General features: G+C 37.6%; 1 protein-coding gene across 7 annotated transcripts in view; it reads right to left on the reverse strand.

Annotated features, from left to right (window-relative positions):
• The window catches only part of LOC117566630 (teneurin-a), a 219,781-nt gene that overhangs the window by 44,145 nt on the left and 156,650 nt on the right, over positions 1–18,986 (reverse strand). For 5 of the 7 annotated variants that reach the window (XM_034246182.2, XM_034246174.2, XM_034246197.2 and 2 more), the window contains exons 7-12: positions 17,409–17,603; positions 14,724–14,933; positions 11,491–11,676; positions 5,358–5,504; positions 5,008–5,215; positions 1,690–1,716 (exon numbers count right to left, since the gene is read on the reverse strand). In XM_034246182.2, coding sequence (XP_034102073.1) covers positions 1,690–1,716; positions 5,008–5,215; positions 5,358–5,504; positions 11,491–11,676; positions 14,724–14,933; positions 17,409–17,603 — 973 coding nt within the window. The remainder of the gene's footprint in view (positions 1–1,689; positions 1,717–5,007; positions 5,216–5,357; positions 5,505–11,490; positions 11,677–14,723; positions 14,934–17,408; positions 17,604–18,986) is intronic. The other 2 variants (XM_034246190.2, XM_034246213.2) reach the window with 1 other exon arrangement.

Below are 18,986 nucleotides of genomic sequence, written 5' to 3' on the forward strand. Positions count from 1 at the left end.
AAAAGAGCATTTCTATTTGATTAAGATGAGTATATTTTCGATTTATTGTAAAAAGCATTGATCAAATCAAAAGGATAAATCAAAACAAGAGAGAGAGAGAGAAAGGGAGAAATTTGGTACGATGATGAATGGAATAAAAAGAAACGAAAAATATTAAGCGGATCGACATTTTGGATTTTGTGAATGAGAAAGAGATTCGCTAAGTTATTTTTTTCTTTTCATTTTCTTTTTGGTGAACTTTTTTGTTGTTGTGGTAACGAAAGATGTAGCGAGCAAGGTTGTGTGTATATGAGAGAAAGACAGAGAGAGAGAGAGAGTGGAGAAAGTAACGAGTAGCGAGTAGCGAGTAACGAGTGTGTAACGGGCGAGTGACTGGAGTTTTGATTATTAAATCAGAGAGAGAGAGAGAGAGAATTACATATAAAAAGTAATCGAAATTCAACAAAAGAAAAAAGAATTTTAAATATTTTGTTTGTTCATGCGGAAAATTAAATGGAAATGACGAGAAAAATTGTATGACATTTTACATGTTTATATGTGTTTGCGGATGTGTGAATTTTTCGGGGGTATTTGTTGTTGTTGTTGTTGTTGTTACTGTTTTTACTGTTACTGTAGTTGTATTTGTATTGGTTTTTAGTATGCGTGTTAATATTTGTTATTCAGAAAAGGGAAAAACATAAATAAATAATCAACTAAATACACATAGACACGTACACATAACACATACAAATATTTATATACTTGATTATTATTATTTTTGCAGTTGCAGATTTCGGTTTTTTTTTTTCTTTTTCTGTTTTTTTTTTTTATAGTACTCTTTTGCATGGCCCTAAAAAAAGTATGCTTGCTATTTAATGTATATATATTTTTTTTTGTTGTTGATCGGTATTATTATTATATTAAAGGAACATAAATTAATGACATGAAAATTGTGGAAAATGTGTGCGGAAAAAAAACAAACATATGGATTTTTTGCAGTCTCCTCGTTTTCTTTTTTTTTTATGTTGATGTTGTCACATTTAATATGTGTACGTTTTATATTATTTACATGAATGGATTGTTGACTTTTGGGTTTGCAAAGTGTAAACGAAAAGCTCGCAAAGAAACGAAATGCAAAAAATATACGATTTAAATGCAGGGGCGAGAGGAACTGGAAAGAGGTCGTTGAAAGTGCAACAAGTAGAGGTGAAAGGGCGCCATCTAGCGGCGGGAAGAGGTTAATTAATCAAATTGACATATTGGAAATAAATTTGTTGGACGTTTTTTATTAGAATTACGTTTTTTTGTTGCACTTTTTCGACTGTAATTTGTGTGAATCGAATTGGATATTCTTTTACTTGTCTTTTTTTTTTGGGAGGAATGGAATGAGTGAATAAAGAATACGAATAAATTGGAGTGTGTAGTAAAAGTTTTTGATGCAAATATGGAATACAATCAAAAACGAAAGGAACAGAAAAACGATGCATTTAGATGACGTAGGAAAAGTTGAAAGCAAATCAAGAGAGAGACAACTAAATATTGAGACTATATTGAGGCCTAGGCCAAAAAGTACAATGGTATTTTCTTAAGTTGTTCTTCTTTTTTTTTTGTTGTTGATAGTACCATTTATACGCCTGTGTTTGTTTCCTTTCAAGTATTTTTTATTTTGTTTTGTGTGTGGTTTTTTTTTTTATTTTTTTTTCGACTTACCAAGGTGTGAACGAGCTCCAGAAGAGACTACAAATTCACGAGTTGATACGTTGTATTTTTTTTTTATTCGTATTTTTTATGAAGAGATTGTTTTTTTGTTATTTTGATTTGGATTTTGTTTTTTTTTTTCGATTTTTGTAGTAATTTGCATTTTGGGATTGCATTTGATTTGTGTTGAAATTCGATTTGATTGTTTGGATTGTTTGGTTTAGCACACAACATGAAGGTATCGAGCCACAGCAACAGAGTAGGACAGTACACAATTAATTGACAGGACAATAAAAAAGAAATTAAAAGACAAAAATGCTTTTCGTTAACGAATTTTCATCAAGTTGAGATTGTTAAATTTTTGTATGTTTTTCATTTTTTTTTTTTTTTTTTTTTTTTTGTTTTTTTTATGAGAGGCATACCTAAAATACTTCCTTAGCTTGAAACTAAAGCAATGTAATCGAACGGAAAAATACATTAAACGCCACTTTTACAAATGAAATCATAAAACACATTTGACAAACACACTTAATTCAGATGGTAGAGAGACTTCTTTTTTTTTTTTTTTGGAGTGAATATCGAAGATACTTTTTTGGGATACATCTTAGCAGGCGTCAGGCTTCATTTTAAGGGTTTGTTTTTTTTTTCAAATGGTTTCGTTTCGGTTTCTTTACTTTTCTTCATTTTTTTTTTGTTTTTAGTATGGTTAGTTGGTTAAATGTTTGTTGTTAAATAAAACCAAAGATCGAATCTTATATATGTATTTAGTATACATATTTAGCATTACTTACAAATCATAATCATAAAATACAATTGTAACAAAAACAATTCGCTTTAGACACACACATTTACAGTAAAAATGTTTTCATAAGATGAACTCAAGAAAGAAATTGAAGTGAAATCAAATCATTAAACATATACTTATAGACTTATACGAGTCAATAAAAACAATAGTCGAAGTAGAAACACACAAGTCAAATTTCTCTATAGATCTTTTTTTTTTTTGTTTAATCTACTTTTTCATATATTCGAAAATAGTTTTAAGTCCTTGTTTTGCTTTCGTATTTAATATGGTTTTTGGTTTACTTTCTTCTGTATTCAGTATGCGGTTTTCATCGGTTGTTTTCTTTCTCATACTTAGATAACAAATGTCAAAAATCGGAAATCAGAAATCAGAAATCAAAAACAACAACAAAAAAGGACACTTTTCGACTACAATTCTTCAGAGACTCTTTTGAATCGAATATATTCATATTCATAGATAGAAACAAACACAAAAAACAACAACAGAAAACATAGTCCAAGAAAATACTTGACGAACTCAACACAAGCAAATCAGAGATAAAATTTACTCACACAATTTCGTGAAAGTATTAGATTTTTTCGTTTTTCATTTTCGTTTTAAAAACAAAAACAGAAAGAAATTTGGAGAGCATTGCGAGATTGAAATCTTTTTCCCGTAATGCACACAAATCAAAAGGAAACTTAAAATTAGTTTGAAATCAGGAAATTGGTAAAGATTAAGATTAGATATTGTTTTTCAGCTATCTGTATGGGACAACTCTCACCTAATTATATAATATAAAAAAAATTCTATAATTATATATTGACAACAAAGTTTCTTGACTTTGTTGTGTCGACCTTTGAGACTCTTTTTTAAGACACAGGTGTTTTTGTATTTTTTCTTTTTTTTTTTTTTAGTATTTCATAGTCATTGTTTTTTTTTTAGGGTTAGACGAACACAAGGAGGTAAAACACTAGACAACACACATACTCAATGAAGTGCTATCATTATTTTCGCTTTGGATTTTTGAAACAGTTTTTTTTTTTTTTTTTTTTTTTTTTAATCATATTATTATAGACAAAACGTGGAGTTCGAGAATGAGAAATGAAGCTTGAACCGAAATCGAGAAATGAAGATCATAAATGAAACGTAAAACTTGAAAATTACGGAAAATTTTATTTGCGCTAAGTATTTTTTCATTTTCTTTTTTTTTTTTGTATGTTTTTTTTTAAGTACCCTTACTTTTATTTGAGGCAGGCAAGAAAAGAAAAAGCTCAAACTAAGAGAAAATTTTGTGGCGCGTTAAGCGACAGTTGTAACTATACATTTTTTTTTTTTTTTGATTTCATATTTCAGATTATCATTTTTTTTTTTTTTTTTTTTGTTAGGTTAGGCCATAAAGTAAGAAAGGATTGTAAATAAGGAGAAGAGTAAGGAAAATAGTACATATAGAACTTAGATCGAACTGAATGAAAGACGAGAGAACATAAACGTAAACGGTAAATTCAACATTTTGTTTTTGTTTTTTTCTGTTTTTTTTTTTTTTTGTTTTTGCTTTAAGAGATCTTTCAATATACATTTTGAGGTTAAGTTTGTAGCACGTCCAACGCATAAATGATAGACTCATTGAGGGGAGAGAGGCGTACGGGATTGTGGGAATGTGATTGCGGGTATTTGATTTCATATTTTTTTTTCATTGATTTTTTTTTTTTTTGCATAGAATTTGATTTGATTTGATTTGTTGAGACTAGTTGAATGTGTTCAGTTGAAGTTTGAAAAATATATAATATAAACAAGTTTCAATAACAATTTTCATTTAGAGGTTTTTTTTTGTTTTTTTGTTTAAATAACTTTTGTCAAAGCAAAACACATAAGAAACTCAACGCCAAAAACTATACATATCTAAGTGTATACATATACATATAGGTATATAATATATTGTTGATATATATACATATACGTATGATCAACCGAAAAAGAATTACAACGTGAACGTAAAACGAAAATCAAAAGGAATATTTGATAGAAAATTTGAGCTTTTTCTCTTCGTTGATGCAGTACCACAAAACGTAAGATTAGGCAATGAATCGAGGTAGAGATATGTTATAGATATTCGATATCTCTCTGTGGTGCATTTGTTTAATTTCGATGTATATATTGGGTATATATATAATTGAGGTTTATAAAGTAGTTTCTTATACGCTTAATGCACCTTCTTATCGACTGACGGAAGAACTCAAAATTCAACTAAAGAAATGCATATAGTATATATAGAATATATTAAGGTATATCGTAATATCGTAAATTTGTAACAAAAAATTGAAAACTAAAATACTTTTGATTAATCAATATGCCTCATTTTTTGTTTGCCCCTTCACTTTGGACCTAAACTGCGCTCTAAGAGATTATACAGCATTTACAGTATACAAAATATATAGTACAATCGCAGCCCCAAATATATTTGGGTTTGGGGCAGCACCCTCAGCTAATGAATGGGGGTGGGTATATTACGAACTAATTTTGAAAAATACTGGCATTGTACTTACTTTTCGCTGTACTCATCCATGTGGGCATACGATTGCACTGAGTTCTCCTCGATAAGGAACTTGACTCGCTGGTAGAAGGACGCTGTCACCGAGGGCGGTTGCTTGCGCAGCAGCACCTCAACGGGATCGTTGGACGAGAGGCACATGATGTGCTCCGAGCAGGCGGGATGCGAGCAGCACTCGCTATCAGAACAGTCCGTCATGCCATCTGTGTTGTTTGTTTTTTATTTTGTAGTTTTGAGGTTTTTCAATGTGGGATTTTCAATTTGGTTTTGCGGAATGTTTTATGCATAACTCGTTGTGGTTACAACTGTTGATCAACTACTACTGAAATTCTATTTGGTACTTACCGCCATCGTTATCAATGTTGTCCTTGCAGTTCATTTCCAATGCGATCGAACAATCGCTGCCGGCCCAACCCTCAATGCAATCGCAACGATATTCGCCGTTCTCCAATGTGCACTGACCGTGACGAGAGCATCCGTTTTCGCAGCCAGCTGTGAGGAGATAACAAGCGAGTGTTAAAAATAGTAGCGAGTAAATCGTAGGAACTAGTAACGAGTACAACTGACAAGTAACGAGTAGATTTTTAAAATTATACTATCAAGTAGAAAGGTATTGTATTTAAAATTATACTAACGAGTAGCAAAAGTAGCGAGTATGAAGAGTAACGAGTTTTTCACATTGCGATTAATACGTGAACTAACAACAGTTGACTTCAACGAGTGCACTCGACTATTAATCTCAATCGACCAACTGCAGTTGAGACAAGGGAGCTTCAATAACAGTAGCGAGTTAGTCGTAGGAACTAGTAAAGAGTGAATAATAATAGCGAATGAAGAGAAAATCTTTAAGAATATACTAACGAGTAGTAAAAGCAACGAGTTGATAGAGTAACCAGTTGCACACATTGCGAATAAAAAGTGAACTAACAACAGTTGACTTTAACGAGTGCACTCGACTATTAATCTCAATCGACCAACTGCAGTTGAGACAATAACAGTAGCGAGTTAGTCGTAGGAACTAGTAAAGAGTGAATAATAATAACGAGTGAAGAGAAAATCTTTAAGTAGTAAAAGCAACGAGTTGATAGAGTAACGAGTTGCACACATTGCGATTAACGAGTAACGAGTAACCGTTGACTTTAACGAGTGCACCCGACAATTAAACTCAATCGACCGACTGCAGTTGAAAACTGAATTTTCAATTGAATAATGACTGAGACGAGAAGACACTTAGTGTCTGAGGAGCCAGAAGGAGGCAGACAAGTAGTTAGCGGGTTGAGCATGTGACATGTGCTCGTTGTTATTTTTTATATTCAAGGGCATTAATATAAAAATAATGTTAATGTTTGGCTCTTCAAGTGAGTCCAGGCACAGAAGTGGTATGTAGTATGAAGCAAGACGGTTAAAAAAGGGGAGCGGAGTGGAGAGGAGAGGAGAGGAATGAAGAGAGCAATATCAAAGTGCCCTTCGCACGCACATCCACAACATCATAAACGAAATGTGGAGAAATCTACAAAACAGTAAACATAAAAAGCCAACGAAACGTAACGATAGATGCCACCGTTGATGTGACTGTTGTTGCTGTTGTTGTTGTTGTTTGGATTGCGTAGGGTTTTGTGTATGGGAATGGGAACGAGAATGGGAGAGAATGGGAGTATGCGTTTTGGGGGGTTTGGGGTTTATTTGTTTGTTCCACGACAGCAACAACAGCAACAACAACAACAACAACAATGACATGGCAGCATTTGAGCATTTGACGCAAAGTTAATGTCACTTGACATGTGTCATTTGCAAAATGGGTAACCTCGACGCTAACTCAACTTCCGGTATGTTAAAAAGTTTGCGGCGCATAAAATGACTTCCTTGTCGTAACTGCCTTCCTGTTTACGACCCACACACACACACACACACACACACGCATTGGAGTATATACTTAAACTTTCTCTCTCTCTCTCGCTCTGTGTACGCTCCACATATTGGCAATAACGTCAAGTGTTGCTGCCAATATTTGAACGATGTCTACTGACGCTGCCATTGCACAAACAAAATCGCTTCGACAACTCGAGTGTGCGTGTGTGTGTATGTTGTGTGTTGGCATTATGCTAAGTTTCCCTTCTGTGTGGGGGGCTCGGGTTGAAGCCGCAACCCAGAAATCTGTCAAAAGTTGCATAGTTTCCCAGAAACTCGCAAATCCACTGCGAATTTCATGCACTAGATTTATAGGTAGTATAGCATACGAGAATAACTTCAAGCAACTTTGCCGCTTTACCTGTTTCGACTGAAAACTCCCTCTCTCTCTCTCTCTCTCTCTCTCTCTCTCTGTTGGTGGCCAGATTATTCCCAAGTAAAGTGCGCTGATTTCCTGAATTTCTCAAGTCTGCTTAGTGTAGTTAATATGGTTATTACACACACACACACACACACACAACTCAGCTGGAACTTTGCTAGTTGCCCTGTTGGCATCTGAAGTTTACATATTCTATATAATTTCCATACGAAATCTGAAGCAGCCTCAAGGAACTCAGCTGCCTGAACTGCGTTGAAGCTGAAATTGCTCTAAGCGTTGCTTACTAAAGTCTACTTAACTTATATGCGACATCCAATGGTCTAACTTCGTGATAACCATCACTAACCTCAAGGAACTCAGCTGTCTGACATGCAATTTCGCTGAAACTTGCTAGACATATTTTAATACATTTAAATATTACAATTTAAGCATTTTCCCGGAATTGCTGCATGACAACCCCGACTAACCTTAAGTAACTCAGCAATGTTACGCATAATCTCGCCGTGATTCGACACACATCATTTTATACATCTCGGAATAACAATTGGAGATATTTGTCTAGAATTGCTGCATAACGACCCCTATTAAACTCAAGTAACTCTGTTGTTTTACACAGATTTTCTATCAAACTTGGTCTCATATCACTCGATTTAGCTTTAGATAGCATATGCGAAAATTTGACTGGAATTCCACAAAGCTCAAAGTGTGGAATTCGCTGACAGTGATTTGCAGATTTTCCGAATGATATACTATACTACACACATGTTGTTTTTTACTGCAAATCTTTAGTGAAATATTTCGGACGGATAGTAAAAATCTCGGCGCCGACTTTTAATAAAAAAACGCCAAAGAGAGAGCGATAGAGAAAGAGAGAGAGAGGAGAAAGGAAATGGCATAACTAAACGTAAGTGCGGCATAAAAAGTCAACGACTATTGTTGGTATCTTTGGCATTAGATGTCACCTCCACTACAGAGTTGTATAGTATAGTATAGTGCAGAAATGAAATTGAGAGACATAAAAATGTATCTACACTTGAGGATTGCAGTCGTGTAATTTGTTACAAATCTCGGCTCAAATTCAATAAACTTTACCGCATTGTGTGAGTCGCGTGCACCAGAAAGAGAGGCAACTAAAAGAGAGAAAGATAGAGAAGGAGAGAGAGAGAGAGAGAGGGAGCGAAGGCGACAGAGACATGTGCGGCTGCAAAGTCGTTAAGTACTTTCTAAAAATACATGCCAAACATGCATGTATTAGTTAATGTCGCTCTCTCTCTCTATGTGTGTGTGTGTGTGTGTCAGGATATTGGGTGGCACTTTGTGCTTGTGGAAGCGTGACTCGCACGTCTAAGCCAGCCAGTATTCTCTTTCCCCTTCCCTTTCCCTTTCCCTCTCGCTTCCCTTTTGGAGCGTTGCTGCAACACTTGAATCGATTCAAAACGTTTTTGGCCGTATGTTGTCAGAGCAACTTCCCACTGGGACTGCCATCGAGAGACCCCAAGACTGGCGTTCGACACGGACTTAGAGGGGGGGAGGGGGGTCTAAGGCAGCCAGCCAGTCAGTCAGTCAGTCAGTCAGTTGGGAGGAGAAATGGGAGACCGCTTGGCAAGTGTCTTTCGGCTGGGCCTGAAGTGAAATGACGTCGGAAGTTTTATTGGTTTTGCACACGTCAACGAAATGTAATACACACACACACACACACACTGACGTATATACACAGTTAGTACATATGTAGCACACAGTCTGGCAGTCAACATACGCAGCAGACCTGTGCCTCTCTCTCTCTCACTCACTCTTTCTACCTCTTGCTGTGTGTAATGCCATTACATGCATGCCTGAGCCGCCGCCGTCGTCGTCGCCGTCGCCAACGGGGGGCAAAACTTCCTCAAAAACATACACACACACAATCATAGGTTCTCTCTTTCACTCTCTCTCTCTCTCTCTCTCTCTGTCTCTCTCGCTTTGTATGTTTTTGCAACATGACTGTTTGTTTTTAAAGTTTTAATCACTGTCAATCGATAGCTACTTATCATGCTGCACAAAGCTGCCTCCTGCCGCGAATTGTGTCTCTCTCTCTCTTTCTTTCTTTTCTGCACTCTTCGAAAGCCTTCTTCGAAAAATTCGATGCTTGCACTTCAATTGACAGTTGGCAAAAGTAAAGCAACAACTCAAATAAAAAATATATATCGTATGTTCAGCTGTTGGTTAAGTCATGGCGGCGGCGGCAAAAACTGTCAAGAGTTGAGAAACAGAGGCAGGTTGCAGCCACGCCCCCCCTTGGCTGCTGGGCAGAACTTTGGCCAAATGGCGTAAACATGTACAAAATACTTTGGCGCGACAGCAGCAACAGCAGCAGCCAAAAAAATATTGATAAAAAATAAAAAGCGAATGGACGCACAGCAAATGTTGCAAGTAAACATTGCAGCAGCAACAGCGGCAGCTTGTCGTTATCGGTTGTTGTGTTTGTTGCAAAATATTTGAACTGTCCGACAGATGCGAGTAGATAGCACAACGACAACAGCAACAGCAACTTCAATTGCAAAACTGCAGCGTGGCAAGAGCATCGAAATGTTTTCGATTTGGCTTACCGCGTTGCGACATGAGGCAACAGCAACACTGTTGCTCTTGTTGTTGCCACTCGATACGATGCGATGCGATGCGATGCGAGTGTCAGCTGTGGTTGCTCGCTTTTTCGAATTGGCGCAACGCTAATCGATTGCGCGTCAGTTGTAAATGGTCAATGGTCAATGGCAGATTGTAACCTGCACAACTGCAGCAGCAACTGTGCAACTGTGCAACTGTTGTTGCTGCAACATCTACAGCGGCAAAGTGCTACATCAATTTGCAGCCACACTGCCACACTGCCAACTGCCATTCACGTTGAGGTCAAGGCAAATGACTGGCAGAGTTGAATCCCAGCATCAATGTGAATTATTTGCCAAGTTTAAGAAACAGTTGACAAATTTGCACTCAGTCGCTGAACCGCTTTGTGAACCACTTTTAGTGGTCAGTGTTCCAACTGATTGAAAAATAAACTAACTAATAAGATAGTTAAGCACTAAACAGAGAGAGAGAAAGTACTACAAAGATAGAAAGATAGAAAGTACTGTGACTAAGAAATGTCAATGAACCACATTGTTGATTCCACTGAACCGGTTCGGAAGTGAAGATAGAAAGTACTGTGACTAAGAAATGTCAATGAACCACATTGTTGACTCCACTGAATCGGTTCGGAAGAAAAGATAGAAAGTACTGTGACTAAGAAATGCCAATGAACCACATTGTTGATTCCACTGAACCGGTTCGGAAGTGAAGATAGAAACTACTGTGACTAAGAAATGCCAATGAACCACATTGTTGACTCCACTGAACCGGTTCGGACGAAAAGATAGAAAGTACTGTGACTAAGAAATGCCAATGAACCACATTGTTGATTCCACTGAACCGGTTCGGTTCGGAAGTGCAAAAACTTGTCATATGCAAGATATACAAATCTATAAATGTTTTTCGACCCAAGAGTAAAGCTCTACTTTGATTTCATCTGAAATAGGGTAGTGAATCACTTTTGCCGAACCGGTTCAGGAGCTGATAAATACATGTATTGATTACAATATTGCTTGATATCAAGTGAAAAATCCGTAAACCAATTTTGAATATTAACACTAAACCGGTTCGAAAGTTTAGAAGAATAAAATATTGCTGAACCAAAGGCGAACCGGTTCACAGTGCTGTAAATGACAATTTAAGAAATAACTAAACTAATAGCAAAACATTCGAACTAGGCTAAGCTTGTAATTGTGATAGCATTGACAAAGGGCGAACCGGTTCACTGCCGATATAATTTTAATTGAACCAAAAGTGAATTGGTTCATAGAGTTGTAAGTGACCACTAAATGAATGTCTAATTAATTACCTAAGCTTGCAATTACTGACGTCTTAATGAACCGGTTCAATGTAGTAAGAAGTGCGAGATACATATAATATTAGATGAACCAAAAGCGAACCAGTTCATACAGATATAAATAAAAAAACGAAACAATACCTAAACTAATTACAAGTTACTTATTCTCACAACTCTGTAACTTAAGCTTAACGCAGAGCAAAACCGGCTCATGGTGAAATGTGGGAGGTAAAATTGCATTCCCGTTATAAAACTGTTTGAACACATGTATAGTGGTAATTGTTTGTACTTACGTAGCGTGCAGTGTCGCCCATTCCAGCCCTGGGAGCAGACGCAGGTGCCATTCTTGCACTGACCATGTTCCGAGCAACGTGCATCGCAGGGCAGCTGATCGCACAGATTGCCCGTCCATCCGGTATTACAACGGCACTTGCCCGATTCGCAGACTCCATTGCGACCACAGTCCAAGCTGCAGACGGCTATAGAGTGGGAGGGAGTAGAGAGAAAAGAAGTGCAATATAAATAAGTGGAATAAAGGGGAAATATACTTGTATATGTTGTGTGTGTGTGCGTGTGTGTTAAGCTCCTTGGCTGCATTATTATATGTATTTATGCTTGTTCATATGTGCATTTAAATTCATTAAAGTGCTGCAAGCAACAATCTTCCACTCTTCCACTCGCCACTCGCCGCTCGCCACTCGTTGCTTTTGCACTCGCTGCTTTTCACACTTGGCATCGCAATCGCAACTCGGTGTGGCATTTGGCTTTCTCTCTCTCTCTCTCTCTCTCTCTGGCTGTAAAATGTTGCCCCACCGAGTGAACCATAAAAACAACATTATAAATGTAACATTTACGTGGCAGCTGCCCCGTCACCCCCCCCCCCCCCTGTCACCCCTCTGCTGGCTTGGTTCAAATGTGCCCCATGTTGTCGTCGTTGACTTTTGTTCTGTGCGTCGCAGGCGTAAATTTATTTTATTTGCTTTTTGTGCGGGACAAGCGAACTGCGAGAGCTGCGTATTAAATAAATAATGAATTTTTATGAAGCTCTGCTTCATTACGTTCCCCCTACGTTCCCTTCCCCCTCCGTTCCCCTCTCAGTCTCTCTCTCTCGGTGATAACAGAGGCAAAAATTCAGTGGAGTCGAGGCGCGTCGTCCTTGTTTGCCGCCAGTCGGTGCTAAAAAGTTAAGCAAATTAGGCGTGCGTGCCCAGAGTGTGCCACCGAGTTCTCCCCCTCCCCCTCCCCGTCTCCCTCCCCCTTCTCTCCTCTCTCCTGCCTGTGTGGCACATCTCGTAAGCTGCATGTTTTATTGGGCTCCAACGCCCTCGAAATGATTATGGACCAGGTACAGTTTTTGATGTCGTTCTCTTAGTTCTCCCTCTCTCGTTGTTGTTGTTCTCCTCGCTTTTGTTGCTGTTGCCTGTTACAGTTACTGGTTACTGGTTACTGGTTACTGGGTAATCGGTAAATTTGTTTGTTGGCTTTGCCTTTGGCCTAATTGAAGGCTCGACTTTATGGGCATCATCTAATTTGGATTCGGTCCATGCGATAAAGCATCATTACGCATATATGTATGTATGCCTTATGCCTTATGTAATAACTGCATTAGTTGCCTGCCCCCTTCCCCTTCCCCTTCCCCTCTACTCGTTGGTTTATGACTCTTCTGCCACCGGACTCACAGAGATTTTACAGCCTCTTGGCTGAGCTTGCCAGAGTTATGCTCGTAAAACTCTGACAAGCTGTTGATTTGATTAAGCTCAGGTACGAATACGAATACGAATACGAATACGAATAGGAATATGAATGCGCATAGGATTGTGAGTAGTCGCTATTGTTAACATTTCCATTTCCATTTCCACTCGTCGAACTCATCAAGTGCCACTCAAAGCAAAAAGTTCAATTCAAGATTTGTTGCAGTTGCTGCAAACACTTGAACTATTTATTTTTTTCAGCTTGAAGCTTGATAATTGAATGCGCAAATTCGCAAGTAAAGGAATTTCTACGAATTCTTGCAATTAAAACAATTAAGAAAGAATAGTTGCTACCCATTTTGAATAACAGCAAAAGCAGTGCAAAATACTTGATATTTATTGATATAATCATTCAAAATATACCTAAATATACCAATTCAACTGTGCGGTATTAATTGAAAGGATTCCAAATATACCGAATATACTAAAAATACATATAATATATACAACGACATTCAAAATGTACCATTAAGTGCAACTAAGACTCGATTCTTTCCTTCTTCTTCTAGCGTCTATAAACATCTAGTTATTTCTCAAAAGTCTATTAATACGTATTTGCCATGAGAATACTTGAAATATATTTTGCTTGCTCTGCTTTTCATTTGCACATTTAAGTTATTCCTTTTCTTGTTCTTTGCTTTACTTTTCCACTCGTTAATAGCAAAACAAGTAAGAAAGTTACAGTCGAGTGTGCTCGACTGTGAGATACCCGCTACCCATTTTTAATAATACTAAAAATACTAAAAATATACCAAATGGTATTTTTGGTATATCGATATAGTATACCATTCAAAATATACCATAGACGGCACAATATACCAGATTGTCGGCCAAAGCAACTCAGACCCCTAATAAGTAGGCGTTTTTGCCCATACAAAAGTATTTCTTTAATAACTTCCACAATTTTTATCTGATCGCAACCAAAATTTCAGGAATCATAACTACTACAGTAATTATTATATATACCAAAATTCGCAAATCTAGCTTTAAAATTAGGCTTGTTATTCGATTTTTTTTGATTTGCGGAGGCGGAAGTGGGCGTGGCAAAAATTTGAAATAAACTTGATCTGCGTGCAAACATAACAAATGCTGTCGAAAAAAAGTTGTAGCTCTATCTCTTATAGTCTCTGAGATCTAGGTGTTCATACGGACGGACGGACAGACACACAGACGGACATGGCTAGATCATCTCGGCTGTTGACGCTGATCAAGAATATATATACTTTATAGGGTCGGAGATGCCTCCTTCTACCTGTTTTCCTTCTACCATTTCCTGCCGGCACAAAGTTATAATACCCTTCTACCCTATGGGTAGCGGGTATTGTAATTGACTTTAGTTGGTTATTAACTGGCGCATTCTTCTGCACAATTATTTGTTGCTTTCGAAAAACTCTTTCGTTGTAATTGAAGCTGCTGCCATCGAAATTGTAGCTACATTTGCAACTCTTACGACTTTTGTGCTATGTTTTTCCTTTTTTTGTTCGCATTCGTCTTCAATTGGCAGCTCATTTGAATTCAATGCTCGAACTAAAGAGTCATTTGTAAGCAGCTTGTTGTGCGCCACGACACCGGAACACTACACAACACAACACAACACAGAGAGAGAGGAAACAAAGCAAAACAAAAGCAAACAAAACTGAATCCAATACACAACACAAAATGGGAGTAAACAACACTCGCAAACAATATACAAATAACACACTGCACTGCAATTGTTATGTGTGTGTAGGTGTGGTGAAAGGAATGGAAAGAGGTGTAGGAGGACTGTGACTTACCTTGAGAACAATCTGGTCCTGTCCAGTGTCGCTCGCAGACACATTGTCCGGTCTCCAAGTCGTAGGTGCCATGCTCCGAGCAGCCGGGCAGGCATTGATACACCTGCTGATCAATGGTGCCGCAGTCCTCGCCCTGCCAGCCGGCCTTGCAGTAGCATTGACCGGCCACACAGGTGCCGTGTCCCGAGCACAAAGGATCAAGGCAATCATCTGTCCCAGCATTCGATGATATATGATGTGACACACAGTGAATGAAACAGAGAGAAAGAGAGAGAACAGAATGTTAGTCATACACACATGGAAAATATATATGAACATATATATAGTAAAGAAAAACACAAAATAGCTGGAAAAGAAAGGCAAACAAGTACAATATGTACAGTTGCCTGTAAGTGGGCGTGGCGGGGGTGGGGGCGTAACAGCCTTGGCAAAACAAAAGCCCGTCACGAACCGATGGCGATACATGCCCCGGCAGCAACAGCAACAGCAGCAGCAGGTTCCGCCCGTAGCTCGGGGTCAGCTCTATACACACACACATGCACACACACACACACGCACACACTGACACACACACTGGGACACACTCTTCGACTCACACATGACATGATTAGTATGTTAGACACGTACGAAAGTGGTCATTAAAATGAAATTCCAGTTTAGTTCAACTTGGTAATTTTGCGCAGTTGTTGCAATTTTTTGCTTCCCTCTTCTCTCTCTCTCTCTCTCACTTTCTGCTCCCTCTATCTCTTTCTCTCCTTGCCTTTGGCTTGTCTTCTCTGCTGGCTGCTTCAGCTTCTGTTCTTATTCCGTGCGCCGTGCGGTATGCTACACTTTTTTTTCTTTCTTCTTTCTCAATTGTTGTGCTACTTTCGTCACTCCCCCGCAGAGCTCCTACTCCCCCCTCCTCACTGAAAGCGTTTTGTATGAGAAATATGCTTTCGACATATAAATTCGATTTTATACGTTTTATGTTTGCACAACGTTTCGACGTTCTTCTCAATTGTTGTTCTTGTTCTTATTCTCTGTTGTTGTTTGCTCGGTTTGGTTTGTTGCTCGCTTCTTTTGTATGCCAAGGGTCCAGTACACACACACACACACACACACACACACACTCGCATACACACGCACATGCAAGAGAAATCACATGTGAACCATTAAGCGTGTGTATTGCTATGCGCTGCATATCCAATGCAATTTTTATTATATACCCTTTATATCATATACAAGCAGCTGCAACTGCCTGACCTTAAAGGGTATTCAAGTGCTAACCTTACTTTGGCTACCATGCTTGCTGAATTTCTATTCAAGTCTTGGCACAATGTTCGAAAAATGTAAGCAAAAGATTTAAGTTTAGCATATCTCCTAATAAGTTTTTAAATTTAATCCTTTTCTTGTTACATTTCCATTGCTTCCTTGGCAAAATGTGACAGAAGAGTAAACGATTCAAAAATAGCAAATCTTTTAGATTTAATGATATTCTACCTGAATTTCGAATGCAGTTTCGTATTACATACATAAAATCAATTCATTATAACAAATAATCGAAATTTTTTCTAGAATTTCGATAGAATTTTCAGCTGAGCGAAGCCACATTAAAGTCTATTATAAATTGATTTAAGAAATCTTTAAAATTCTTTATAGAATTTTGGTTTAATAGAGTTTTAGCTGAGTGGAACCATGTTAAATTATTAATGATTGCTTCTTTGTTGTCAGCAACTTTCAGAAGCAGAAGAATGAGACTGCTTCATTCTAAACTAATGTTAAATGTTATTTTAAATATACCTAAAAGATCTTTAGTATTTTAAATTTAAATTGCTTTGCAAGCAGCTTCTTTTATTTATTTTTTTGAAGTGAATAATCCTTACACTTTTCTTAATTTTACTAAATTTTTTCAAGTCTAAATCTCAAGTTCTGTAACATCCTTGTGATATGAGCTTGAGGTTTGGTCTGAATCAGTTTTCCTAGTTAATGAATCTATAAATAAAAACGGAAACTGAACTTCTCTAAATCAATTCTGTATATAAGCGAGTGTCACACTTTTGATATTGAAACACTCGGTTGCCAGAGTTGCCAACTCTCATGCTAAAGCTGAGTCTGGTCAATGGCAACTCTGCTATCAATGCTGGGCAATCTTTCTAAAGTTCATTCTACTTCTTGCCACACACGCTGAAAAGTATGCAATGCTTTTTTTTTTGGACCTCGCTTTATTTGCCTCAATTTAAAGCTTCAACAGAAAGCAAACATTGAAAGAGAGGGAGAGAGAGAGAGAGAAACTAAACGATGGGGCGGCATAATAACTGAAATATTTTGGCGTCACCATGACACGCCCCCCCCCCCCCCCCCTGCTCCTGCTGCTGCCATATCCAGAACCAAACAGCTGCCTTATCGGAGCAGTGTCAACATGCCGTGCTCAGAGACTGAAAAGCCGAAAGAGGACCGAGGAGGAGAACGAGGAGGAGGAGGTGGAAAACAGCCCGAAATTGCAAACAAGGCAAATAAATAATTTTAGCATTTTTATGCCAAGTCAGCAGCAAAGCGACAAAGCGAAAGACAGAGCGAGAACGAGAATGGAGAAAGAGTGTGAGACAGACAGCGAGAAGGTTCGCTGGACACACGAACTGAGGTTGGGACGGGAACGGGGAAAGGGAACTGGGACTCAACTGAATGGGAGTTTTTGACACTTACGTTGATCGCAGTAGGGTCCTTTCCAGCCGCGCTCGCAGTGGCATTCGCCCTCGATGCAGCGTCCGTGGCTGGAGCAATTGGGCACCTCGCATTCACCGACCGGTATATCGCATTCGGCTCCCTTCCACCCGTCCTCGCAGTGACAGACGCCGCCGCCGTAGTGGCCATGAGCCGAGCAGAGAACCGGACAAACGCCTGCAAAGAGAGAGAGAGAGAGAGAAATTAGTATGTGAGCGAGAAAGAGATGAAGAGAACGAGTGTGATAGAGTGTGTGTGTGTGAGAAGGCAAAAAAGAAAGGAAAGGAAAGGAAAAAAATACAAATAAAAAGGAAAATTGGTATTGAAAAGTGTCAGACAAAGGCGAAATAAAGAAGATGAAGAAGAAGAAGCAGAGAGCTGCAAATAAATAAAAATACTTTCGTGCACAGTGGGACAACTTTAGACAAACTTTGCTTATTAAATTTAAAATAAATTCAGCATTTAAGTACTCATAATTCAAATTGAAATATACATTTATTTTATGTCTGACATTGCTCAAGTGTTTAGCAAAAATTCGATTATATTTTTCTGTTTTATGATAAAATATATGAATTCGTTAATTTTAACAATCATCTTAAAACAGAAAAATAATTCGAATATCACTTTAAACACTAATTAAAGTGCTAATCAAGAACTTTAGGAATATATTGAGGAATATATATGAGTTGACAGCGAGATTGATGAAAATTTCTTTTAAAATGTTTCATTCTAAGCGCTTAAATGAATTATGAAATAATCACTAGTTAGTTAGTTAGTTTAGTGCCTTAATTTGAAAGCATCTGAGAAAGTCTTGTGTCTTTATCGTAAATTGCTAACAGCAATTGAAAATTTGTGAAAGGGTTCATCATTAGGATTTACAAATAGTTGTATATCTTTGAATATCAAATTATATTATTGAATTGAATTATGCACTTAAAATGCTGAGAGCAATTGATAGTTTACGAAATTCTTCACATTAAATACGTATAAAAAAATTAATCGCTAAGTAATATAAATAGTTGGGGAACATGTTGTGATGCTTTAATAGAAATTCTTCACATTAAATACATATAAAAAGATTAATCGATAAGTAATATAAATAGTTGGGGAACTTGTATTGATGCTTTAATAGAAATTCTTCACAATAAATACATATAAAAAGATTAATCGATAAGTAATATAAATAGTTGGGGAACTTGTTGTGATGCTTTGATAGTTCGATACTTTAATCGATAGTAAAAAAGTGGAAACATTTGACCAGATTTAAGTGTGCTGCAGGACACTGTGCAGCGGAGTGTGCCAAGTGGCTACTGAGAGCGCATTTCGAGTAGATTTAGGATTCGGTATTGGGTTGCTTTTGCCCCCAACACACACTTCTCTAGCTCGAACTGTTTTTGGGTGCAGACTTGAACGGACTTGAATTTTTTTTTGGGTGCCAAAACAAACAAGAGAGCAGGTGATGTTGACAGCTCAACTTTGGCGTAAGTTTTTAATTTAAATTGCAGCTTGAGTGGACAGTGCTAAGTGGTTGTTAGGCGAGCAAATAGGAGTGAGAGAAAG

The sequence above is a fragment of the Drosophila albomicans genome, chromosome X, assembly GCF_009650485.2.
Source record: "Drosophila albomicans strain 15112-1751.03 chromosome X, ASM965048v2, whole genome shotgun sequence".
Classification (NCBI taxonomy): Eukaryota; Metazoa; Arthropoda; class Insecta; order Diptera; family Drosophilidae; genus Drosophila; species Drosophila albomicans.